At 47.0% G+C, this 27308-nt stretch overlaps 1 protein-coding gene across 2 annotated transcripts in view; it reads right to left on the reverse strand.

Moving 5' to 3' along the window:
- SMOC2 (SPARC related modular calcium binding 2) overlaps positions 1-27308 on the reverse strand; it is a 767036-nt gene that overhangs the window by 100237 nt on the left and 639491 nt on the right. For both annotated transcript variants that reach the window (XM_075339692.1, XM_075339691.1), the window contains one exon: positions 2242-2489. In XM_075339692.1, the coding sequence (XP_075195807.1) occupies positions 2242-2489 (248 nt within the window). The remainder of the gene's footprint in view (positions 1-2241; positions 2490-27308) is intronic.

Raw genomic sequence — 27308 nt, forward strand, 5'->3', positions numbered from 1 at the left:
TATCTTGAAAATTGAACGAGATAGAGAAAAAAAGTGAATTAAAAAATTGTAGGGCATCATCAATTCAATACGAATTGACACCTTGCATACAGAAATGCTATGATATGAAACCCATGACCCCCCAAAACATTGAATGCTGGTCACGCATATGATGCTCATTTAACTTTGATGCTCAAAGTGGCCACCGTCAGCTGCAATGCACATCTGGACTCTGGACAGCATACTGTATCTTGCTGCACGTTGTACAATATGGTAGGTGACACGTTTCCACAGGCATCTGTAATACGTCATCGTAGGTCCTGCAATGTTGGTGGAGGGGTCACATACACCTGCTGTTTGATGTGACCTTACAGAAAGAAGTCCAATGGCGTCAGGTCAGGTGAGCGTGAAGGCCACTCCACGCAGCCACCATACCCAATGACTTGTAGGAAGGTCTCCATGAAGTATCGCTTCACGTCCACAGGCTTGTGAGTTTTACACGTTCTAATAATAGCATTTCTGTATGCAAGGTGTCGATTTGTATTGAGTTGATGATGCCCTACAACTTTGTTATTCACTTTTTTTCTCTATCTCATTCCGTTGTTGAGATAAAAATGCTAGCCTCATTGTTTTCCACGAGATGGCGCAATTGGTGGTTTCATTGCGTAGCGCATGGCTACTTTACTATACCTAGACACCACTTCTATTCCTATAGCTGCCGCCGTTCTCAAGTTAATGGCGGTGGACAGGATATGGGTGGACACACTGTATAGAAGTACATATACCAATAATTTGGAAGTCGTTGTGGGCAAAAATACTTCCAGCAACTTCTGTAAAGAGCTACAGTGGCACTGCATTGTTATTATCTGTACAATCTATAAGATAAACAGGGTGCTGTTTTTCATGGTCCACCCACTGAATGTCTTCATAGTGTAGTGTTTTGTTTTTTGGTATATTAGTGAGTGATATTTCCAGTCAAAAGTAGCTACCTTAAGAGTCAATGATAAACCTTTTTAACAAGTCTAATAACATGAAAGAGTAAAGGGGAGGCCAGCCAGAAAGCACATTGGTGAGTGACCTATATCCACAAACTGTCTGTCTGTAGATGGGTCTGGCTTGGCATTTATCCCTGGCCATGTAGCAAGAATATGGTAATTAAGGGGTCTGCAACTCCACTTCTAAAAAATTGGGACCCTGTGTAATATGTAAAAAAAATGTTAATGCAATGATTTGGAAATCTCTTAAAGCCATATTTTAACCAAAACAGAACGTAAATCACACTAACTTCTAGTGCTGCTACCTCTCTGAGGTGGTACTTGTGAGTTTCTTTCATTCTGCAAGAGAACTTATATGGAGTACTGCTTGTAAGGCCCCTTTCACATTGCATTTTTACTTACGTGCAGTGGTCCTGTCGGGTCATCCGTCCGAACATCTCCTCCCCCCCCGCAAAACATGTTTCGGACGCATGCGCCGACCGGGCCATTGACTATAATAGAGCAGACTCCGTTAGCATGTGCTCTTTGTTACACCATTTTCGGGCATATACGTTTTCTCTAGGCAGACACCAAAACGTAGTCTACAACGTTCAGGTGTTCGCCTGCAGAAAACGTATATGCCCGAAAATGGTGCAAGACAGAGCACATGCTAACGGAGTCTGCTCCATTATGGTCAATGGCCACATCGGCGCATGCATCCGAAACATGTTTTGTGGGGGGGAGGAGAGGTTCGGGTGGATGCCCCGACGGGACCACTGAACGTAAGTAAAAACGCAATGTGAAAGTAGCCTAAGACTATTCAGCTAATTTCCCCACTGCAAATCAGATTAGAAGCTGATTGTGAAGAAGTTTTTACATGGGAGGATGATTGCATATTTCTGTTCATTGACTCATATAAACACGATCACCATTCTAATGATAATTTGCTCAATGATCGCTGATATACAGTATGTTTTGAAGACCTAAAAATCATTAATGTAGGCAGTACATCCACAGAATTTCTTAATCCCACAGGACTGGATCCAATCCCATCTCTGATTCTCAATCATGATTCCTTAGCTCAGGCTGGATTCACATCAGTTGCTCTATAAACTGTTTAAAATCTGATGACATTAGTTTCCATCATTTATCGCCTTCAATAATGAGTACCACAAGCAATTATTATAACAAAAAATGAAATACAATTTCAACTTAACATTTTTAAGAAAAACAATTATTTACTTTTCTACCAAAAGAAGGTGGCTTGGTCTTCTTAAAAAAATCTTACCTTCATCTTGCGTTACACCAAGACATCCCATTAATTCGTGTACAGATAAAGACTTGTCATTATTCACATCACAGTATTCAACAAACTTTTTCACACATTTTTTTGGCTTTGATTTTTTTCGTAATAATCTCTTGAATGGCTTGATTTCTTTCTTTCCAATGTCCCCATTAGAATTTTTATCCAGTTGCTTGAAATACCAATGAACAACTCTTTCTTCCAATGTATGATTTGGATCTGGTTCAGATACCCTAGAATAAATGACAACACAGAATTCAGGAAGTCTATTGTGATATAGTGGGCTTAAACCATCCATGCTAATGCCAGACCTATTGGTGTATCTAGGTACAGTGCAACTGGTGCATAAACTGATTGTCAAATAGTAATTAATAATAAATCCCCTGGGCTAGATTTTATAATTACATGAATATTATTTGTAAGCCTGCTCCCAGACTGGTGCTTGATCAAAAAGATAGAGGCCAAATACCAGCAATAACCGGCACTCAGTGTCACAAAACTGATTACTCATCATGGGTAGTGCAAATGTATAAAACTTAGCTTTTAATTCAATTGTTTAAAAAGCCATATTAAAACCACACACAAACACAAAAGACAATTAAATTGCTCAGCAGAGCTATTGGTCAGTATAATCCAATTTGACAAAAAGACAGAACCTATGAGACAGCTCTACTTGTAACCAACTGACATAATCCCCCAGTGGGTCTGTAGATAGGTCTGGCAGGTGCAGTGCCTGCATTGTCACTATAAACAAAGACATATGGAACAATCTCACCAGGTATGCAGGTGTTGTGAAGATGTCCAATGTATAAGATCCGTCCCTTTGAGTCAAAGAAGTGATGGGGGCTAGTGATAAAGCTACACACTACCCTGTAGGCGGACCATTCCTCAGAAGAAGTTCCCATGCTTCCTACGCGTTTCATAAAATACTTATCAGCTGAGCAGGGTATTCAGCCACAGGAGCTGTTACGGGGGGCTGTCTGATAATAACCGAAAGGAGTATCAGACAGTCAGGGTCCACCGTGCAAAGACTTTGCTGCAGACTATGGCAGAGTGCAATACCTCTGTTAACTCACAGAAGGATATAATAAGTAAGTAAAGCAATTCCTCCCTTACTTGGAGGGTGTGTGGAATGATCTCTGTTAATAATCACAGAGACAAAGGCAATGTGTGCGAAATGGCACCTACCTAGGTCCGCTCTTCTAGTGGTGCAAAAGAGACGAACAGCAGCGTAAGCCGCACAAAGATCCTACCTGCGTTCGCTCCACTAGTGTGCGAGGACACGAACCACTAGATATGGCACCTGCCTAGGTCCGCTCTTCTAGTGGTGCAAAAGAGACGAACAGCAGCGTAAGCCGCGCAAAGCTCCTACCTCTGTTCGCTCCCCTAGTGTGCGAGGATACGAACAACTGCCAGACGCAGTATAAGGAACGTTACCCTAGCGGCAACGTCCACCTACGAGTAGAATCACAAGGCCCAGCCAGACCATGTGCCTCAGGCACCTGCCTATGTCCGCTCCCCTAAGAGGTAAGGATACGGACAGCAGCCGAAGCTGTAAGGTATAAGAACGCTACCCTGCCGGTAGCGCTCACCTAGCATAGACAGAGGAATGCCTAGAGGAACGCGCACAGAGCGTCTACTCATATGCATGAACCAAGAGGACTGAGCACCATGCGGCGTGTGTCAGGGTCTTATATAGACTCTGTGCCTCATCCAAGATGGAGGGCACCAGAGCCAATCCGCTGCCAGAATGACAGGAGTGACGTCATGCTGGCCTATCACCGAGCAAGACGTCACAAGCACATGACCAGCGACCAATCGGCATAGAAGGTGTCAGAGACATGTGACCTCGTGTCAGCGATGATGTCACCCGCACATGTGCAATGGCTCCAAGATTGGACTTAGTCTCCGGCGCTCGCACATGTGCAGTAGCAAGAAATCTGGACTAAGGCGGGCTTTGCACACTACGACATCGCAGGCCGATGCTGCGATGCCGAGTGCGATAGTGCCCGCCCCCGTCGCAGCAGCGATATGTGGTGATAGCTGGCGTAGCGAAAGTTATCGCTACGCCAGCTTCACACACACACTCACCTGCCGTGCGACGTCCCTGTGGCCGGCGACCCGCCTCCTTGTTAAGGGGGCGGGTCGTGCGGCGTCACTGCGACGTCACACGGCAGGCGGCCAATCAGAGCGGAGGGGCGGAGATGAGCAGGATGTAAACATCCTGCCCACCTCCTTCCTTCCGCATATCCTACGGAAGCCGCAGTGAGGCCGGTAGGAGACGTTCCTCGCTCCTGCGACTTCACACACAGCGATGTGTGTTGCCGCAGGAGCGAGGAACAACATCGGACCGTCGCGTCAGCGTAATCATGGATTACGCCGACGCTGCACCGATGATACGATTACGACGCTTTTGCGCTCGTTAATCGTATCATCCAGCCTTTACACACTGCGATGTCGCATGCGATGCCGGAAGTGCGTCATTTTCAATTTGACCCCACCGACATCGCACCTGCGATGTCGCAGTGTGCAAAGTGCCCCTTAGTCTCCAGCGCTCGCACATGTGCAGTAGCAAGAAATCTGGACATAGTCTCCAGTGCTCGCAGCAACCGTAACAGTACCTCCCCCTCAAGGACCCCCCTCCCGGCGACGCAGGTAATCGGCAACTAAGTCGGGAGCATGGACAGCCTCCTCAGGCTCCCAAGAGCGATGTTCCGGGCCATAGCCCTCCCAATCTATCAAGAAGAACCTGCGCCCTCTAACCATCTTAGAACCAACTATGGCTCGTACCTCATAGCTAGAGCGAGAGGAATCAGAGGCAGGAGAGTGCACTTCACGAGCGTGAGGTAAAATAGCCGGCTTTTGCAGTGAGACATGGAATTTGTCATGAATCCTAAGATGGACAGGTAACTTCAATTGATAGACTACAGGATTTACCTGTCGAAGAACCTCATAAGGACCCAGGAAGCGAGGAGCAAATTTGACATGTGGACAGTGCTCTATTTGCCAATTCATGTCTCCTGTATCCAATTTTAGTAACCAATTTTAGTAACCATCGCACCCAGAGGTCGTACCTATTACGACATTATGTGAACTGTAGGTCCCAGAACGTTGTTTACGCTCTCACCTGCCCTTGCCAACTTATTTACGTCGGACAGACTTCGCAGGAGCTGCGACATCGTATTCAAAAACACTTCTCGGACATTGCGTTGGCTTCTAAACATCTTAAACAGGGACGAACGATCTCTACAGTGGCACAGCACTATCTTAGACACCATGGGAGCAGAATTGGAAATACAACCGTGGTTGGCTTGGATAAAGTTTTGAGCAATATACGAGGTGGTAATCCCACTCCGGCACTCCTGAGAACTGAATCCTGGTGGATTTTCCAGCTTGATACAGTTATGCCCAATGGCATTAATGAGAATCTTTTATTTACTGGGTACTATAAAAAATAGACACTCTTATCCTGCATTTTGATTGGGCCCCCCTTACCTTCCCCTCTTTGTTCCACTATAAACATGAGAATTCCATATAAACTTTCTCAAGGATGCTTTACTGTGTCTGCAATTAACCCATTCTCTGCTCCATTTGTATACCTGTTTGTTTGCTTATTCCTGTTGCTTTGCACCTGTGCATTATATTGTATCTAAATGTGTATTGTCCTTGCAGAGAAAATATTAAGTCGTTCTTTTGTTTCAGCACACACTGGGGTGACCAGTTTCCTGTTTTACACTAAAAGGATTACATTACTATGGAACCAATAGATGTGCACATCTGCTGTTCAGGGTCTTATCTGTGGTATCCTTAGTGATACCAGACTCTGAATGACGCTGATAACTGCTTCCCTACTCCATAGGAGTTGAGGGGCGGGGCTTGACGTCACTCCGGTCACATGACCGGATCACATGGTGCTGCATTCCACTGTGGAACGCACGCCGACAGCCTGGTTCCAGTTTACAGGGAGATTACAGAGGATTCTGCCCTCCTCACCTGCTTGGTGAGTGGTTTATTCAACCCACCGGTTAGTAATTATTAATGGTCCTTTTGTATATATATATTTAGGCTCTGGTCACTCCTCAACTTACCCCTGATGAAGCCACATATGGTGGCGTAACGCGTGGGGCAGGCGCACCCATACCACCTCCCTCACTATTTACTTACCTGGTATTGTATTAGCTCTCTTTGATCTGTACCATATTTATGTGAATCCTACAATTGGTGACTATGTACTGCTGTATACTGTCCTTTGGTACTGCTATTTTGAGCTTGTATGCTTTATATTAATTCATGAGGTTTTGGTTGGTGATGTGCCAATTTGCTCATGGGTAGATCATTCTTTTGATCTTTCCCATTTTTAAATGGTCTTAACAATATTTCTCTGTGTTACTAATAAACTTTTTCACACTTTTTGCATGCAACAAGGGACTCCTCTTGCTTGATTCCATTATCCTGGATTTTCCAGTACATGTTTGGTGTAGTTGTGCTCACTCTTTCCCATGTGTTGTGTTCCAGATTCTATTTATGGGTTGAAGCACACTTCCATTACCTATATATATTTAATGGTGGTGCCGTCCCTATTTTGTTCTATGGCTTTTGCAGTGAGACATGGAATTTGTCATGAATCCTAAGATGGACAGGTAACTTCAATTGATAGACTACAGGATTTACCTGTCGAAGAACCTCATAAGGACCCAGGAAGCGAGGAGCAAATTTGACAGAGCTCACTCTAAGTCTCACGTGTTTTGCAGAGAGCCACACAAAGTCCCCTGGAGAAAAGACAGGAGCCGGGCGACGAAACCGATCGGACACCGTCTTCATACGGTCCTTAGCTGCTTGGATCGACTCTTGAGTCCGATCCCAAACCTCTCTGGCATTAGTTGCCCAGTCGGCCACAAGAGGAGGAGGTGCAGCAGCGGGAAACGGTACCGGTACCCTAGGGTGTTGCCCATTATTGAGTACGAACGGTGTCTGCCCAGTGGCCTCAGCCAGCGAATTGTTAAGGGCAAATTCTGCCCAGGGTAGGAGGGAGGACCAGTTATCGTGGTTCTCAGCAACAAAGTGTCGAAGGTATATAATCATAGATTGATTGGTACGTTCAACCAAACCATTAGTCTCCGGATGGTATGCCGAAGAGAGATTCAACTCAATTTGCAGAAGGCTACAAAGATCTCGCCAGAAACGGGAAGTAAATTGCGGGCCTCTATCACAAATGATACGATCTGGCATCCCGTGAAGCCTAAAGACATGCTTGAGGAATAGTTTGGCTAGTACCCTGGAAGATGGGATTCTCGATAACGGTACGAGATGAACCATCCGGGAGAAATGGTCCGTAATGACCCACACAAATCTATGTCCCTGTGAACATGGAAGATCACCCACAAAGTCCATGCCTACCACCTCCCATGGTCTATCTGGCACTGGTAAAGGATGCAAGAGCCCAGCCGGTCTCTGCCGTAATGGACGGTTGCGAGCACACGAGTAGCAGGAACCGACATATCTCTTGACGTGGCTGGCTAAGTGTGGCCACCAATACCACCTCTCCAGTAACTCTCGTGTCCGCCTAATACCAAAATGCCCACCCACCTTTGAGGTGTGGGCCCATGACAGTATATCATTCTGTCGATCAGGCGGAACAAAGGTCTTGCCCGGTGGGATTTGGTCTAACGTCACAGGGGAGAGCGTATGAAAAACCCTGGAGGGAAGGATAAGACGAGGTTCGTCAATCTCTTCCTGGGTAGAAAGCATAGAGCGAGACAGGGCGTCTGCCTTGTTATTCTTACTCCCAGACAAATAGTTGATGGAGAAGTGAAAGCGGGAGAAAAACAAGGACCAGCGGGCTTGGCGAGGATTCAGACGCTGAGCGGTTTGTAAGTACGTCAGATTCTTATGGTCTGTATAGACCTGGAAAGGATGTTTCGCTCCTTCCAGCAAGTGACGCCACTCCTCCAAGGCTAATCTCAAGGCGAGCAGTTCCCTATCCCCAATGGTATAGTTTCTCTCTGCCGGTGAAAAGGTTTTAGCAAAGAAGAAACACGGCCTTTTTCTACCTGCACCGTTCTTTTGATACAAGACCGCACCAGCACCCACTGAAGAGGCATCAACCTCTAAGAGGAAGGGCTTACTCTCATCGGGTCTTTGAAGAACGGGAGCAGTTGAAAAGTGTCTTTTTACTGCCTCAAAAGCCTGAGATGTCTCAGTAGACCAGGCTTTGGGATTAGCACCTTTCTTAGTCAAGGCCACCAAAGGGGCCACCAAAGTAGAAAAATGGGGTATGAACTGCCTGTAATAATTTATGAATCCTAAGAAGCGTTGCACCGCCTTCAAGGAATGAGGTTCGGACCATTGCAGGACAGCAGAGAGCTTCGCAGGATCCATAGCCAGACCCTCTTGTGAGATAATGTAACCCAAAAAAGGCAATGAGGACTGCTCGAATACACATTTCTCGAGTTTAGCAAACAATGAGTGCTCCCTTAAACGGGAAAGGACACGAACGACATCCTGACGATGAGTCTCCAGATCAGGAGAAAAAATCAGGATGTCGTCCAGATACACCACTACTGAGGATAACAGTAAATCCCTGAACACATCGTTTACGAAGTCCTGAAATACTGCGGGTGCATTACATAACCCAAAAGGCATGACGAGGTATTCATAGTGACCGTCTCGGGTGTTAAAAGCGGTCTTCCATTCGTCACCCTTTCGAATTCGTACCAAGTTATACGCACCCCGCAGATCCAACTTCGTAAAAACTTGAGCTCCTCTCAGTCTGTCAAAGAGCTCCAAAATTAAAGGTAATGGGTATTTGTTCTTTATTGTGATTGCGTTGAGACCCCTGTAATCTATGCAGGGACGCAAATCACCCTCTTTCTTCCGAACAAAGAAAAACCCAGCTCCCGCGGGAGAGACAGGCTTACGAATGAACCCCTTCTCTAAGCTCTCTCTTATATAGGTCGACATGGCCTCCGACTCAGGTATCGACAGGGGGTAAACCCTGCCTTTAGGTGGAACCGAACCTGGGATAAGGTCTATGGCACAGTCATACGGCCTATGGGGTGGAAGAACCTCAGCACCCTGTTTGGAGAACACGTCAGCGAAATCCAAATAGGGTGTAGGTATGGGAGAGAGATCAGTTGATGAAACCGCAACGACCTTAGGTGGTAAGGGAAGACATCGGGACTGACATTTCAAACCCCAACTAATAATGCTGTCAGACTCCCAGTCAATGTGAGGAGCATGAGTCCGAAGCCATGGAAGACCCAGAAGGACGTCGTCTATACCCTCAGGCAAAACAAGAAAAGAAATCTCCTCTATGTGACCCTGAGACAGGGAAAGGCGCAAGGGAACTGTCCTCAATGTAATGGAGTCAGACAACATAGTTCCATTAACAACACGGACAGGAATAGGCGCCTCTAACATGATAGAGGGAATATTGTGTCCCTTTACAAATCCTGAGGACACAAAAATCCCGTCAGCTCCGGAATCCACAAAAGCCATAATAGGCCATGTATTCTCAGATAACGAGAGCTGACCTGGGATACAACACTTAGAGGGTGCAGAAGACGTCTCTAGTAACCCCCCTCTAATGGTTACTAGGCCAGGGAGTTTCCCTGACGACTAGGACACTTGTTGGCATAGTGCCCAGCCTGACGACATACGTAACATATAGGAGGACCAGACTTGCGTAGTCTGGAGAACGTATGACCTAACTCCATAGGAGTGGGAGATGTTTCAGATGCTGAGGAAGATGGTAGTGGACCCTCAACAACTGGAATAGCCCGATGCCTAGGGCGTGAGGAAGAGACCTCGAGTCTACGTTCCTTATGGCGTACATCGATCCTCGTTGCTACTGTGATCAAGTCCTCCAGAGAAGCAGGGACCTCACGAGTAGCAAGGGCATCCTTGACATAGCCTGCCAACCCTCTCCAGAAGATAGGAATCAACACCTTCTCTGGCCAATCTAGTTCTGCCACCAGAGTTCTAAAAGCAATGGCATAAGAACTAGTGGATAACGAACCCTGAGATAGATCTAACAGTCTCAGGGCCGCATCATGGGTAACCTGCGGACCCATGAATACCGCCTTAAGAGCATCAAGAAAGTCTTGATGTCTCAGAGTAACCACATCAGAGCGCTCCCATAGGGGAGTCGCCCATTCTAAGGCTTTGTCCTGAAGTAAGGAGATGATAAAGCCTACTCTGGACCTCTCCGTAGAGAAGCGAGAAGAGTTGACCTCTAGGTGTATCTGACACTGACTAATGAAACCACGACATGATCTGGCATCGCCAGAATATCTGTTTGGCAGAGCAAGTCGAGGATCATGTGCAGATGTCACCATGGTCTGAGGTTTATCCTCTATACTCTTGAGCCGTGACTCAAGTACTTGTATGTAACGGTGCAACTGCTGATATTCTGCCATAACTGCCAGACCCTTGGCTCAGTCCTAATGTTACGGGGGGCTGTCTGATAATAACCGAAAGGAGTATCAGACAGTCAGGGTCCACCGTGCAAAGACTTTGCTGCAGACTATGGCAGAGTGCAATACCTCTGTTAACTCACAGAAGGATATAATAAGTAAGTAAAGCAATTCCTCCCTTACTTGGAGGGTGTGTGGAATGATCTCTGTTAATAATCACAGAGACAAAGGCAATGTGTGCGAAATGGCACCTACCTAGGTCCGCTCTTCTAGTGGTGCAAAAGAGACGAACAGCAGCGTAAGCCGCACAAAGCTCCTACCTGCGTTCGCTCCACTAGTGTGCGAGGACACGAACCACTAGATATGGCACCTGCCTAGGTCCGCTCTTCTAGTGGTGCAAAAGAGACGAACAGCAGCGTAAGCCGCACAAAGCTCCTACCTCTGTTCGCTCCCCTAGTGTGCGAGGATACGAACAACTGCCAGACGCAGTATAAGGAACGTTACCCTAGCGGCAACGTCCACCTACGAGTAGAATCACAAGGCCCAGCCAGACCATGTGCCTCAGGCACCTGCCTATGTCCGCTCCCCTAAGAGGTAAGGATACGGACAGCAGCCGAAGCTGTAAGGTATAAGAATGCTACCCTGCCGGTAGCGCTCACCTAGCATAGACAGAGGAATGCCTAGAGGAACGCGCACAGAGCGTCTACTCATATGCATGAACCAAGAGGACTGAGCACCATGCGGCGTGTGTCAGGGTCTTATATAGACTCTGTGCCTCATCCAAGATGGAGGGCACCAGAGCCAATCCGCTGCCAGAACGACAGGAGTGACGTCATGCTGGCCTATCACCGAGCAAGACGTCACAAGCACATGACCAGCGACCAATCGGCATAGAAGGTGTCAGAGACATGTGACCTCGTGTCAGCGATGATGTCACCCGCACATGTGCAATGGCTCCAAGATTGGACTTAGTCTCCGGCGCTCGCACATGTGCAGTAGCAAGAAATCTGGACTTAGTCTCCAGCGCTCGCACATGTGCAGTAGCAAGAAATCTGGACATAGTCTCCAGTGCTCGCAGCAACCGTAACAGGAGCTTGTAGTGACAATGGCCGCAACAGCAGCATGTGGGCTGGAGATACCTGTAGAGATATTACAGCTTTTTGCTTTAAAAACGTTCAAATACATGAAGGAGAGGTCAGGGTGGGGGGCAAAGTTACCGCATACGTCATGCAATCAAATCTAAACCAAGCCACCAGTCACTCCTCATGATCATGCCCCCTCTGACGTCAGAAGGCCCTGGATCACAGAAGATGCAGCACCTGGACCGCACGCGTCACTTCCTGGTATGTAGAATGCAGGAAGCCAAGCATGAGGGTCACCAGAGGTTCTCGGGCCGCATGCATCATTTCTGGAGTGAAAACATGGGGGGGTGTGGATTAAGACACCACCTCGTGAAGAGGTGTGTCATTCACTGCAAGTATTTTATTGGTGCGTGGGGAGGGGGCGGAGCAAAGACCACAGCATCCCGAATACCATGGAAACATAACCTGGACGCTCTAACATGTTAGATGGCCAAGAAAAACAGAGTGCATGATGAGCCTTTAAATATACAAAAGAAGGGGGTAACCATTATTCGTCTGTATCAATACAAAAGGTGGAAGGAGATTAACTTTGTCTCAACTCAGTCCAGCGATAAGGAAAGCAGGCCAAATTGCCGAGTTCCTTTATTACATCACAATATCCTATTGTAGTGATACTGGCTACTGGGGGTAGGCGTATGTTATTGCACTGATCTCTTGATCAATTAGGGATATAGATACCATTGATAGATAGCGGCTTAGGAGAACATGGTTAGCAGTTACACACAATATACAATAAAAACAGAGAAAAGAGAAGTGTTTATTCCATTCACATTACTGCAGAATTTGCAGAAACCACTGTTTTAAACTGCAAACAGCTCTTGTTAAGTCAGAACATTGAGCTGGCATGAGAACCTGCTCTCTAGATACGTTTAATTGCATCAACCCTTTCACCCTGACCGATTTTTCATTTTTCGGGGTTTTTTTGCTCCCTTTCTTCCGAAAGCTGTAAGTTTTTTATTTTTCTGTCAATTTTGCCATATGAATGATTGTTTTTTGTGGGACAAGTTATACTTTTAAATTAAACTGTTAGTTTTACCGTACAGTTTACTGGAAAATGTCAAAAACATTCCAAGTGTGGAAAAATTACAAAAAAAGTGCAATTGCATGATGATTTTTGGGATATTTTATTCACCGTGTTCACTATATGGTAAAACTGTTGTGTCAGTATGATGCCTCAGATTGATACAAGTTCATAGACACCAAACATGTAAAGGTTTACTTTTATCTAAGGGGATAAAAAAAATATGAAGTTTGTCAAAAAAATGGTACACTATTTGCGCCATTTTATAAGACCCATAGCGTTCTCAGTTTTTGGCATTATGGCTCAGTAATGGCTTATTTTTTGCATCCTGAGCTGTTTTTAATGGTACCATTTTACCATTTGTACGCAGATGCTACGTTTTGATCGCCTGTTATTGCATTTTGCAATCAAAGAACGTAATTTTGGCGTTTAGAATTTTTTTTTGCCGCTATGCTGTTTACCGATTAAATTAATTGATTTTAGATTTTGATACATCTGAACGCGGCGATACCAAATGTGTGTATATTTTTTAATTTTTAACCCTTTCATTTTCAATGAGGCAAATGGGGGATGATTGGAACTTTTTTTTTTTTACTAGTCTACCCAGGGTGCGATAAGGATCAGCAGTCTGATCGCTCATTCATTTCTGTTGAGATCACCAGAAATGCTCATTTCTTCTAACAGGCAGAACTCGACAAGATGAAACAGGAAGTGAGTCATGTGACCTACAGGAGTCATCACATGACCCTGTGCTGCCATGGCAACCATTGGCTCACAGTGATCACATCACGGCGCCGCCGATGGAGTCGGGTGAGTGAACATTTTCTGCTCTGGATATTTTAACAGCGCTATTTAAGGGGTTAAGAGGTGCGGGGGGATCGCAGATCCACTCGTGCCTGCGAAGCACACATGTCAGCTGTTCAAATAAGCTGAGATATGCAGGAATCACCAGCAGCTGCCTGCAGCAGATGCAGGTGATTACACTCTGATGGCTTTGGACGTACAACATGGCCTCGGTCATTAAGGGGTTAAACTATTTACAGAGTTGATTTCAGACCAGCACTCAAGAACATCATGAAAAAGTTAAATTTTTATCAAACATGACGTGTCACGTGAAAAACAAAGTCAAAAGCACCAATTCATTACACGTAGGAAGATATGCTTTAGCCCACTATACAACTTAGTTGGTTAGCTTCAGCTGAGTGTTCACCGACAGCCATCTTGGTGAGCTTTCCCATTCATGAGTGCTTGTTTGGTTGAGTGTTCCTGTATACTCAGGAGGAAAGCTACCAATAGACATATCAACTAATGGATTATCTCTGAGAGAAGACTAGGATTAAGGCCTGCTTTAAACCTTGCAATTAAGCATACGATATCGTATGCGATCGTACCCGCCCCCATCGTATGTGCGGCACGTTCAATTTGTTGAACGTATCGCACAAACGAATAACCCCCCGTCACATGTACTTACTCGTCCATACGACCTCGATGTGGGCGGCGAACATCCACTTCCTGGAGTTGGAGGGACATTCGGCGTCACATCGACGTCACGCGGCAGCCGGCCAATAGAAGCGGAGGGGCGGAGATGAGTGGGACGTAAACATCCCGCCCACCTCCTTCCTTCCGCATTGCCGGCGGGAGCTGCAGGACGTAGGTAAGATCTGTTCATCGTTCCCGGGGTGTCACACACTGTGATGTGTGCTACCCCGGGTACGATGAACAATCTGATGTTCAATTTTTAGGAAATGAACGACGTGCATGCGATGAATGTTTTACCGTTCAATCGCAATCGCACGTAGCTGTTACACGCTATAATGTAACTTACGATGCCGGATGTGCGTCACTTACGACGTGACCCCGCCGACACATCGTAAGATATATTGTAGCGTGTAAAATGCCCTTTACACTCCAAAATTGGACATTCCTGGCTCACATCTCCTCCGTCAATGAGTTAGCCCCCCTTATACATTAGTGTGTTGGCCGAACACACCGATATTGGCAGGTTTCACAGTCATTAGTCTAATGTGTATGTGGGGCTTTATTCATGGTGAACTCCTAAACTAACCATACATCAATCCATTTAAAAATGAGGATGGAAGTGAGATGAGAAGAAAATTAGCACATTCTAATAAAAACCGATTGTCATGCAAAAGACTCATGATCAATATTTTGACACTTTTGATTGTATGTTGTTTGTCATGTGTGATGTTGGATAAATAAATAAAGAAGACAATGATTTGACAACATCATCCAGAGCTTATCTGCAATCAACTCTATGTCCTCTAGCCCTGTTGCTCCTGCCTGTACACCGATGCTACTGAATGGATGGTGTGGGATTACATACATAGGAAGAGTGGGCTGATCACCTGGTCTCATTTTATATATTAAAATATTGATTATTTTTTTCCAGTACAGTTCCACTATTCATTTGGAGTATAATATGCTTACATTGGGAAAGTAGCATCACTGCACGCAGTAGGCATTGTGCGAGCTGGCAAAGCTAAAGACTGGTCATATGTTTCATAAAAGGACTGGAGCTACATTAGAAGCCAGAAAAGTGAGCGATCAATAAAACTTCACACATACAAGTGTATCTCAATAAACTAGATAATCCTCAAAAAATTAATTTATTTCAGTAATTCAATACAAAAAGGGAAATGCATATATTATAGTCATTGAGTATATGAGTCATTAGACACAGAGTGTGTTACGGGGGGCTGTCTGATAATAACTGAAAGGAGTATCAGACAGTCAGGGTCCACCGTTCAAAGACTTTGCTGCAGACTATGGCAGAGTTCAATACCTCTGTTAACTCACAGAAGAATCTAATAAGTAAGTAAAGCAATTCCTCCCTTACTTGGAGGGTGTGTGGAATGATCTCTGTTAATAATCACAGAGACAAAGGCAATGTGTGCGAAATGGCACCTACCTAGGTCCGCTCTTCTAGTGGTGCAAAAGAGACGAACAGCAGCGTAAGCCGCACAAAGCTCCTACCTGCGTTCGCTCCACTAGTGTGCGAGGACACGAACCACTAGATATGGCACCTGCCTAGGTCCGCTCTTCTAGTGGTGCAAAAGAGACGAACAGCAGCGTAAGCCGCACAAAGCTCCTACCTCTGTTCGCTCCCCTAGTGTGCGAGGATACGAACAACCGCCAGACGCAGTATAAGGAACGTTACCCTAGCGGCAACGTCCACCTACGAGTAGAATCACAAGGCCCAGCCAGACCATGTGCCTCAGGCACCTGCCTATGTCCGCTCCCCTAAGAGGTAAGGATACGGACAGCAGCCGAAGCTGTAAGGTATAAGAACGCTACCCTGCCGGTAGCGCTCACCTAGCATAGACAGAGGAATACCTAGAGGAACGCGCACAGAGCGTCTACTCATATGCATGAACCAAGAGGACTGAGCACCATGCGGCGTGTATCAGGGTCTTATATAGACTCTGTGCCTCATCCAAGATGGAGGACACCAGAGCCAATCCGCTGCCAGAACGACAGGAGTGACGTCATGCTGGCCTATCACCGAGCAAGACGTCACAAGCACATGACCAGCGACCAATCGGCATAGAAGGTGTCAGAGACATGTGACCTCGTGTCAGCGATGATGTCACCCGCACATGTGCAATGGCTCCAAGATTGGACTTAGTCTCCGGCGCTCGCACATGTGCAGTAGCAAGAAATCTGGACTTAGTCTCCAGCGCTCGCACATGTGCAGTAGCAAGAAATCTGGACTTAGTCTCCAGCGCTCGCACATGTGCAGTAGCAAGAAATCTGGACTTAGTCTCCAGCGCTCGCACATGTGCAGTAGCAAGAAATCTGGACATAGTCTCCAGTGCTCGCAGCAACCGTAACAGTACCTCCCCCTCAAGGGCCCCCCTCCCGGCGACGCAGGTAATCGGCAACTAAGTCGGGAGCATGGACAGCCTCCTCAGGCTCCCAAGAGCGATGTTCCGGGCCATAGCCCTCCCAATCTATCAAGAAGAACCTGCGCCCTCTAACCATCTTAGAACCAACTATGGCTCGTACCTCATAGCTAGAGCGAGAGGAATCAGAGGCAGGAGAGTGCACTTCACGAGCGTGAGGTAAAATAGCCGGCTTTAGCAGTGAGACATGGAATTTGTCATGAATCCTAAGATGGACAGGTAACTTCAATTGATAGACTACAGGATTTACCTGTCGAAGAACCTCATAAGGACCCAGGAAGCGAGGAGCAAATTTGACAGAGCTCACTCTAAGTTTCACGTGTTTTGCAGAGAGCCACACAAAGTCCCCTGGAGAAAAGACAGGAGCCGGGCGACGAAACCGATCGGACACCGTCTTCATACGGTCCTTAGCTGCTTGGATCGACTCTTGAGTCCGATCCCAAACCTCTCTGGCATTAGTTGCCCAGTCGGCCACAAGAGGAGGAGGTGCAGCAGCGGGAAACGGTACTGGTACCCTAGGGTGTTGCCCATTATTGAGTACGAACGGTGTCTGCCCAGTGGCCTCAGCCAGCGAATTGTTAAGGGCAAATTCTGCCCAGGGTAGGAGGGAGGACCAGTTATCGTGGTTCTCAGCAACAAAGTGTCGAAGGTATATAATCATAGATTGATTGGTACGTTCAACCAAACCATTAGTCTCCGGATGGTATGCCGAAGAGAGATTCAACTCAATTTGCAGAAGGCTACAAAGATCTCGCCAGAAACGGGAAGTAAATTGCGGGCCTCTATCACAAATGATACGATCTGGCATCCCGTGAAGCCTAAAGACATGCTTGAGGAATAGTTTGGCTAGTACCCTGGAAGATGGGATTCTCGATAACGGTACGAGATGAACCATCCGGGAGAAATGGTCCGTAATGACCCACACAAATCTATGTCCCTGTGAACATGGAAGATCACCCACAAAGTCCATGCCTACCACCTCCCATGGTCTATCTGGCACTGGTAAAGGATGCAAGAGCCCAGCCGGTCTCTGCCGTAATGGACGGTTGCGAGCACACGAGTAGCAGGAACCGACATATCTCTTGACGTGGCTGGCTAAGTGTGGCCACCAATACCACCTCTCCAGTAACTCTCGTGTCCGCCTAATACCAAAATGCCCACCCACCTTTGAGGTGTGGGCCCATGACAGTATATCATTCTGTCGATCAGGCGGAACAAAGGTCTTGCCCGGTGGGATTTGGTCTAACGTCACAGGGGAGAGCGTATGAAAAACCCTGGAGGGAAGGATAAGACGAGGTTCGTCAATCTCTTCCTGGGTAGAAAGCATAGAGCGAGACAGGGCGTCTGCCTTGTTATTCTTACTCCCAGACAGATAGTTGATGGAGAAGTGAAAGCGGGAGAAAAACAAGGACCAGCGGGCTTGGCGAGGATTCAGACGCTGAGCGGTTTGTAAGTACGTCAGATTCTTATGGTCTGTATAGACCTGGAAAGGATGTTTCGCTCCTTCCAGCAAGTGACGCCACTCCTCCAAGGCTAATCTCAAGGCGAGCAGTTCCCTATCCCCAATGGTATAGTTTCTCTCTGCCGGTGAAAAGGTTTTAGCAAAGAAGAAACACGGCCTTTTTCTACCTGCACCGTTCTTTTGATACAAGACCGCACCAGCACCCACTGAAGAGGCATCAACCTCTAAGAGGAAGGGCTTATTCTCATCGGGTCTTTGAAGAACGGGAGCAGTTGAAAAGTGTCTTTTTACTGCCTCAAAAGCCTGAGATGTCTCAGTAGACCAGGCTTTGGGATTAGCACCTTTCTTAGTCAAGGCCACCAAAGGGGCCACCAAAGTAGAAAAATGGGGTATGAACTGCCTGTAATAATTTATGAATCCTAAGAAGCGTTGCACCGCCTTCAAGGAATGAGGTTCGGACCATTGCAGGACAGCAGAGAGCTTCGCAGGATCCATAGCCAGACCCTCTTGTGAGATAATTTAACCCAAAAAAGGCAATGAGGACTGCTCGAATACACATTTCTCGAGTTTAGCAAACAATGAGTGCTCCCTTAAACGGGAAAGGACACGAACGACATCCTGACGATGAGTCTCCAGATCAGGAGAAAAAATCAGGATGTCGTCCAGATACACCACTACTGAGGATAACAGTAAATCCCTGAACACATCGTTTACGAAGTCCTGAAATACTGCGGGTGCATTACATAACCCAAAAGGCATGACGAGGTATTCATAGTGACCGTCTCGGGTGTTAAAAGCGGTCTTCCATTCGTCACCCTTTCGAATTCGTACCAAGTTATACGCACCCCGCAGATCCAACTTCGTAAAAACTTGAGCTCCTCTCAGTCTGTCAAAGAGCTCCGAAATTAAAGGTAATGGGTATTTGTTCTTTATTGTGATTGCGTTGAGACCCCTGTAATCTATGCAGGGACGCAAATCACCCTCTTTCTTCCGAACAAAGAAAAACCCAGCTCCCGCGGGAGAGACAGACTTACGAATGAACCCCTTCTATAAACTCTCTCTTATATAGGTCGACATGGCCTCCGACTCAGGTATCGACAGGGGGTAAACCCTGCCTTTAGGTGGAACCGAACCTGGGATAAGGTCTATGGCACAGTCATATGGCCTATGGGGTGGAAGAACCTCAGCACCCTGTTTGGAGAACACGTCAGCGAAATCCAAATAGGGTGTAGGTATGGGAGAGAGATCAGTTGATGCAACCGCAACGACCTTAGGTGGTAAGGGAAGACATCGGGACTGACATTTCGAACCCCAACTAATAATGCTGTCAGACTCCCAGTCAATGTGAGGAGCATGAGTCCGAAGCCATGGAAGACCCAGAAGGACGTCGTCTATACCCTCAGGCAAAACAAGAAAAGAAATCTCCTCTATGTGACCCTGAGACAGGGAAAGGCGCAAGGGAACTGTCCTCAATGTAATGGAGTCAGACAACATAGTTCCATTAACAACACGGACAGGAATAGGCGCCTCTAACATGATAGAGGGAATATTGTGTCCCTTTACAAATCCTGAGGACACAAAAATCCCGTCAGCTCCGGAATCCACAAAAGCCATAATAGGCCATGTATTCTCAGATAACGAGAGCTGACCTGGGATACAACACTTAGAGGGTGCAGAAGACGTCTCTAGTAACCCCCCTCTAATAGTTACTAGGCCAGGAAGTTTCCCTGACGACTAGGACACTTGTTGGCATAGTGCCCAGCCTGACGACATACGTAACATATAGGAGGACAAGACTTGCGTAGTCTGGAGGACGTATGACCTAACTCCATAGGAGTGGGAGATGTTTCAGATGCTGAGGAAGATGGTAGTGGACCCTCAACAACTGGAATAGCCCGATGCTTAGGGCGTGAGGAAGAGACCTCGAGTCTACGTTCCTTATGGCGTACATCGATCCTCGTTGCTACTGTGATCAAGTCCTCCAGAGAAGCAGGGACCTCACGAGTAGCAAGGGCATCCTTGACATAGCCTGCCAACCCTCTCCAGAAGATAGGAATCAACACCTTCTCTGGCCAATCTAGTTCTGCCACCAGAGTTCTAAAAGCAATGGCATAAGAACTAGTGGATAACGAACCCTGAGATAGATCTAACAGTCTCAGGGCCGCATCATGGGTAACCTGCGGACCCATGAATACCGCCTTAAGAGCATCAAGAAAGTCTTGATGTCTCAGAGTAACCACATCAGAGCGCTCCCATAGGGGAGTCGCCCATTCTAAGGCTTTGTCCTGAAGTAAGGAGATGATAAAGCCTACTCTGGACCTCTCCGTAGAGAAGCGAGAAGAGTTGACCTCTAGGTGTATCTGACACTGACTAATGAAACCACGACATGATCTGGCATCGCCAGAATATCTGTTTGGCAGAGCAAGTCGAGGATCATGTGCAGATGTCACCATGGTCTGAGGTTTATCCTCTATACTCTTGAGCCGTGACTCAAGTACTTGTATGTAACGGTGTAACTGCTGATATTCTGCCATAACTGCCAGACCCTAGGCTCAGTCCTAATGTTACGGGGGGCTGTCTGATAATAACTGAAAGGAGTATCAGACAGTCAGGGTCCACCGTGCAAAGACTTTGCTGCAGACTATGGCAGAGTGCAATACCTCTGTTAACTCACAGAAGAATCTAATAAGTAAGTAAAGCAATTCCTCCCTTACTTGGAGGGTGTGTGGAATGATCTCTGTTAATAATCACAGAGACAAAGGCAATGTGTGCGAAATGGCACCTACCTAGGTCCGCTCTTCTAGTGGTGCAAAAGAGACGAACAGCAGCGTAAGCCGCACAAAGCTCCTACCTGCGTTCGCTCCACTAGTGTGCGAGGACACGAACCACTAGATATGGCACCTGCCTAGGTCCGCTCTTCTAGTGGTGCAAAAGAGACGAACAGCAGCGTAAGCCGCACAAAGCTCCTACCTCTGTTCGCTCCCCTAGTGTGCGAGGATACGAACAACCGCCAGACGCAGTATAAGGAACGTTACCCTAGCGGCAACGTCCACCTACGAGTAGAATCACAAGGCCCAGCCAGACCATGTGCCTCAGGCACCTGCCTATGTCCGCTCCCCTAAGAGGTAAGGATACGGACAGCAGCCGAATCTGTAAGGTATAAGAACGCTACCCTGCCGGTAGCGCTCACCTAGCATAGACAGAGGAATGCCTAGAGGAACGCGCACAGAGCGTCTACTCATATGCAAGAGGACTGAGCACCATGCGGCGTGTATCAGGGTCTTATATAGACTCTGTGCCTCATCCAAGATGGAGGACACCAGAGCCAATCCGCTGCCAGAACGACAGGAGTGACGTCATGCTGGCCTATCACCGAGCAAGACGTCACAAGCACATGACCAGCGACCAATCGGCATAGAAGGTGTCAGAGACATGTGACCTCGTGTCAGCGATGATGTCACCCGCACATGTGCAATGGCTCCAAGATTGGACTTAGTCTCCGGCGCTCGCACATGTGCAGTAGCAAGAAATCTGGACTTAGTCTCCAGCGCTCGCACATGTGCAGTAGCAAGAAATCTGGACTTAGTCTCCAGCGCTCGCACATGTGCAGTAGCAAGAAATCTGGACTTAGTCTCCAGCGCTCGCACATGTGCAGTAGCAAGAAATCTGGACATAGTCTCCAGTGCTCGCAGCAACCGTAACAGTGTGATCTATTTCAAGTGTTTATTTCTGTTAATGTTGAGGATTATGGCTTACAGATAAAGAAAACTCAAAAGTCATTATCTCAGAAAATTAGAATAATTACCACAAAACAACTGCAAAGGCTTCCTAAGCATTGAAAATAGTCCCTTTGTCTGGTTAACAATCATGGGGAAGACTGATGACTTGACAGATGTCCAGAAGGCACTCATTGACACACTCCCACAAAAGATCATTGCTAAAGAAGCTGGCTATTCAGAGTGCTGTATCCAAGCTTATTAATGGAAAGTTGAGTGGAAGTAAAAAGTGTGGTAGAAAAAGGGGCACAAGCAACTGGGATAACCGCAGCCTTCATAGAATTTTTAAGAAAAAACATTCACAAATTTGGGGGATTCACAAGGAGTGGGCTGGTGATGGAGTCAGTGCTTCAAGAGCCATCACACACAGACATATCCAGGACATGGGCTACAACTGTCACATTCCTTGTGTCAAGCCACTCATGACCAAGAGACAACACCAGTGGTATCTTACCTGAGCCAAGAAGAAAAATAACTAGACTGTTGTTTAGTGGTCTGTTATGAACTGGTAACCGTGGACAATCACAAAAAATCCCATTAATCAGGAAAAAATGAAACCACAAGAGTAGTTGGAAACTAAGCTGTCTGCAATCCCCTATCTATCGGACAGCACTAGAAGTAGCAGTGGGATGTTCTTAACACACCTAGACACCTCGTCACTGCCGGAGAAACTTGTTACACCTCAAAGATAGAAATGGGGAATCCTAACTTGCCTCGGAGCAGTCACCAAATAAATAGCAAGCCCCCAACATGCAACAGTTGTGATGTAAGAAAACACAATACACAGATAGAAAATATAGATTAGCAAAGGTGAGGCCCGACTTACTAGATACAACAGGACAGGACAGATAACTGATTGTGGCCAGCAGAAAACCCTTCAAGAAACACCAAACTTCTGATAGAAAAAAAGATCTAAGACCACACGGTCTCTCCCTCACTATATCAGGTACTCTTGTGCCAGACACTTTAAACAGAACTGCAGATATAATGGGAAGAAATAAAATCACAGAACAAATAATATTCCAAAGTGCAAATAATTCAAACATGAACAGGGAGCAAGCTCCCTTTCTTGCTGGAGGAACTACCCTGCTCACAAAAGCAGAGAGACAGATCCTCACAAACAAGAAACCAAAACACAGAACAAAATGGAATAAGCAGAAACACCCTTAAGTGCAATTTCAGCAACTAAGCACAGACACTAATAAACTTATCTGGAGTAGATTCAGGCACAGAATAAATGGGAGATACCGAAGGGAAAACTCCCAGCCATCTTCAGAAGCAGCAGGAAAAATCTACCATCGGCAGCCGCCAGGCAGAAAATGCTCTCCTAAATACACAAGGTTGATCTGCAATAGGACTTTCTGGATTCCTAATTAATTCCATCACCTGTTTGAGTCACAGATTCAGACTCAGCTTCATTACCATTTCTGGCCACCAGAGGGAGCTCCACACCAGCACCCACTCGGATGACATTCACAACAGTGATCCAAGGTTTTCAGATGAAAGTAAATTGTGCATTTTATTTGGAAATCAAGGTCTCAGAGTCTGGGGGAAGAGTAGAGAGGCCCACTATACAAGCTCCATGAGGTCTTGTGTGAAGTTTCCACAATCAGTGATGGATTGTGGAACCATGGCATTGGCTGGTCTAGCTCAATTGTGTTTTATCAAGACTAAAATCAGCGCAGCTGTTTACCAGGAAATTTTAGAGCACCACATGCTTCCCTCTTGCGATAAGCTTTTTGGAGATTGAAATTTAATTTTCCAGCAGGACTTGGCACCTGTCCGGACTGCCAAAAGTACCAATACCTGGTTTAATAATCACAGTATCATTGTGCTTGATTGGCCAGCAAACTCGCCTGACCTAAACTCCATAGGAAATCTATGGGTTATTGTCAGGAAGAAGATGAGAAACACCAGACCAACATTGCAGACGAGCTGAAGGCTGCTATCAAAGCAACCTGGGCTTCCATAAGATCTCAGCTGTGCCACAGGCTGATTGCTTCCATGCCACACTGTTACAAGGGGCACCCAGGGAAGCGTGCCAAGATGGTGAAGTGGCAGCTTCCGCCGGCCAAGGTCCACTGTGCGGTGTAGGGGACCGCTGCTATGGTCGTTAGAGAGTGAGCAGGTTGTTGCTGACGATCGTCTGTTACGTAACAGACGATCTACGTACACCGGCTCACCCTAACCCGTGAGGGTTGTATGGGACGGGGCTTACAGCTCGGTGCACTTGTTGCATGAAGAAGAACAGTGTCCCCAAACGTAAGTCATGGAAACGTGGCACGAGGGTAGCACAGCAGTGCCCGCGCACGTGTGCTTCAATAACAAGGTGAGTCCGAGGAGCTCACTGAAGGCAGGGACACGACCTGCAAAACAAGGTGCTGCCGGAGCAGCAAGGGCAAAGTCCACAAGAAGACAATAATGCCTGTACAGCGGTGTAGCAGCACGCTGCCAGTCATCCAACAAAAAAAAATGGTTGTGCGCCGCCATATTGGAAAGCGGGGCTTTTAAGGAGGCGCAGCTCCACCCAAAGGCGGGCATGAGGCGGAGACGACGGATTTGGCCCAATCGGGATCCACGACGTCCCAGCCCGGCCAATCAGGGTTCACCAAATCACCAGCCTCGTCATCAAGCCGTGTGAGGTCAGTGGGCGAATCAAAACCTGCCACATGGTGCACATGCTCGTTCTCCTGCCTCTGAGACATAGAGGCGGGATCTGTGGCTTCACAAGATGCAGTGATAACGAGATTTTTGCTGCTTCCCTGAGTAGCTATCCTCTGCACATTGTGTAGTCTTCTGGACCTTCGGTGCTGCTGAGCAGGAAAGCTCATGGCAGGCAAGGAATGGGAGACCACATCACTCCTTGCAACAGGGGAGTCACGTAGTCTCCTAGACCTTTGTTGCTGCTGAGCAGGAAGGCTTGTGGAAGGCAAGGAATGGGAGATCACATCATTCCTTACAACAGGGGAGCCACAAGGTGTAACACCACACCACACCACATTGATGCAGTAACTAGCAAAACATGACACTTCTGTTGATGGTGCACAAGTAGGATCCAATCCCATAACCAATATAATAGAAAACTAGATACTCTGGAGTTGACGTGCAAGAAAGGTGATTTTTATTCCAAGAAACTACAAAGCACAAATGTTTAAATCTGAAACAGACCTTCCTCAGTGTGCAGTGGTGCTAGAGTGTCTCTGTTTCCCAGGAGAGGTAAGTGTTAAGGCTGCTTTACACCAGACAATCTATCGTGCGATTGTGACGCACATCCGGCATCGCTGGCGATGCCGGCCTGTGTGACACCTCCTAGCGACGCAGTATCGCTCACAAATCGTGAGTCGTGTACTGCTCGTTAGGTTCCATAATATCGTTTAATTTAGTTGTTCATCGTTTCCGGGGTAGCACACGTTGCTCCGTGTGACACCCCGGGAACGATGAACAGCAGCTCACCTGCGTCATGCGGCCGCCGCCGGCTATGTGAAGGAAGGAGGTGGGCGGGACGTTTACGTCCCGCTCATCTCCGCCCCTCCGCTTCCATTGGCCAGCGGCCGTGTGACGTCGCTGTGACACCGAATGTCCCTCCCACTCCAGGAAGTGGACGTTCGCCGCCCACAGCGAGGTCGCACGAGAGGTAAGTATGTGTGACGGGGGTTACTGACTTTGTGCGACACGGGCAGCGATTTGCCCGTGACGCAGAAAGGACGGGGGCGGGTACGATCGACTGTGAAATCGCACAATCGGTCGTACCATGTAAAGCAGCCTTTAGTCTTTCCTGTAGTGTCCATTGCTCTACTGAGCATTTGTATTTCCCTTAAATCAACTGCTGGGAGATCAACGTGCCGGAGGAGGCGCATGCGCAAATTACTCTGGGTGGCATTATTTGAAGTCCTCAATGCTTGCCCCGCAGCGCCAGTCCAGCTGCCGGAGACCCCACACAGCGGCACCAGAACAGGCCGCCGCAGACTCCACACCAGTTGTTACAGACCCTGCACAGCTGCCCCAACACTAGCCTCTGCAGACCCGCACAGCCTCCGCAGACCCTGCACAGCTTCCGCAGCATTCCTCCGGCCTCTTGCGACCCCTCTCCACCACCAGGTAAGCTACATTCAGATTATAAGATGCACCCCTCACATTCTTCCCACATTTTTGGGAGGAAAAGTGTGTCTTATAATCTGAAAAATACGATAATCACATAGGACTACACAATGACGTTAACATTTAGGAAATTGTGTGTTGTTCTCTAATTCTGATCTTCAGTGTATATAAGATTATCTTAGCACAGGAACATTTTTTTAAACACATCAAATTGTGGAAATTATTATTATTGTATTAAGATCTATTGATTAAACTGAACTTTGTTCGTGGGAGAACCCCTTTAATGTTCAGTGCTATTTTGCTTTCTCTCTAGTGATTAATCCTGGAACACTCCTGACGTTTCTATGTGATTCTGAGTCCCCTTTTGTCTGTCTGAAAGATGCAGGATATATCCACTTAGAGTTGAGCGCGGTTCGCGGTTCGAGGTTCTCCAGTTCGCGGCTCGAGTGATTTTGGGGGCTGTTCTAGATCGAACTAGAACTCGAGCTTTTTGCTAAAGCTCGATAGTTCTAGATACGTTCGAGAACGGTTCTAGCAGCAAAAAGACAAGCTAATTACTAGCTGGTTTTCCGCTGTAATAGTGTAAGTCACTCTGTGACTCACACTATTATGAAATTTCAGCGTATAGTGTGCGGGAACAGCGCATTCAGATCACTGCTGCTTGGATAATGGCGATCGCCATTTTTTTTTTTTTTCCTTGTCTTCCTTCCCTAAGCGCGCGCGTGTAGTGGGGCGGGCCAGCATGTCAGCCAATCCCAGACACACACACACAGCTAAGTGGACTTTTAGCCAGAGAAGCAACGGCATGTGTGATAAGATGTCCATGTCACATGTCCATGCATTATAAAAATGGACATTTTCCTCCAGCACGCCATTATCTGCATTCTGCGTCTTGGTGTCAGTCACCGCTGGCGTAGCTCCTGTCTCCGATACTGCTGTGTTCGCTCTATACACAGCGCTATACAGAATAGGGATAGAAGTTTCTATTAGTCCTTGTAAGGGCTAATACCGGCAGGGTCAGAGCCATAGGTGACAGTCAGATCCGTGAAAACAGATTTTAACAGCTACACAAGATGACAGCGTTTGTGTAGCTAAGGTCATGGATTTCCTCGCTGCATTTCCCCATTAGGAGGGATAGAAAGGGAGGCTTCCTTTCCTCTACCCAGACCCACAACCCTGCCACTGTACCCTCCTGCCCTTTGCACACTCAAACTCA

The sequence above is a fragment of the Anomaloglossus baeobatrachus genome, chromosome 3 (genome assembly GCF_048569485.1).
Source record: "Anomaloglossus baeobatrachus isolate aAnoBae1 chromosome 3, aAnoBae1.hap1, whole genome shotgun sequence".
NCBI classification, from domain to species: Eukaryota; Metazoa; Chordata; class Amphibia; order Anura; family Aromobatidae; genus Anomaloglossus; species Anomaloglossus baeobatrachus.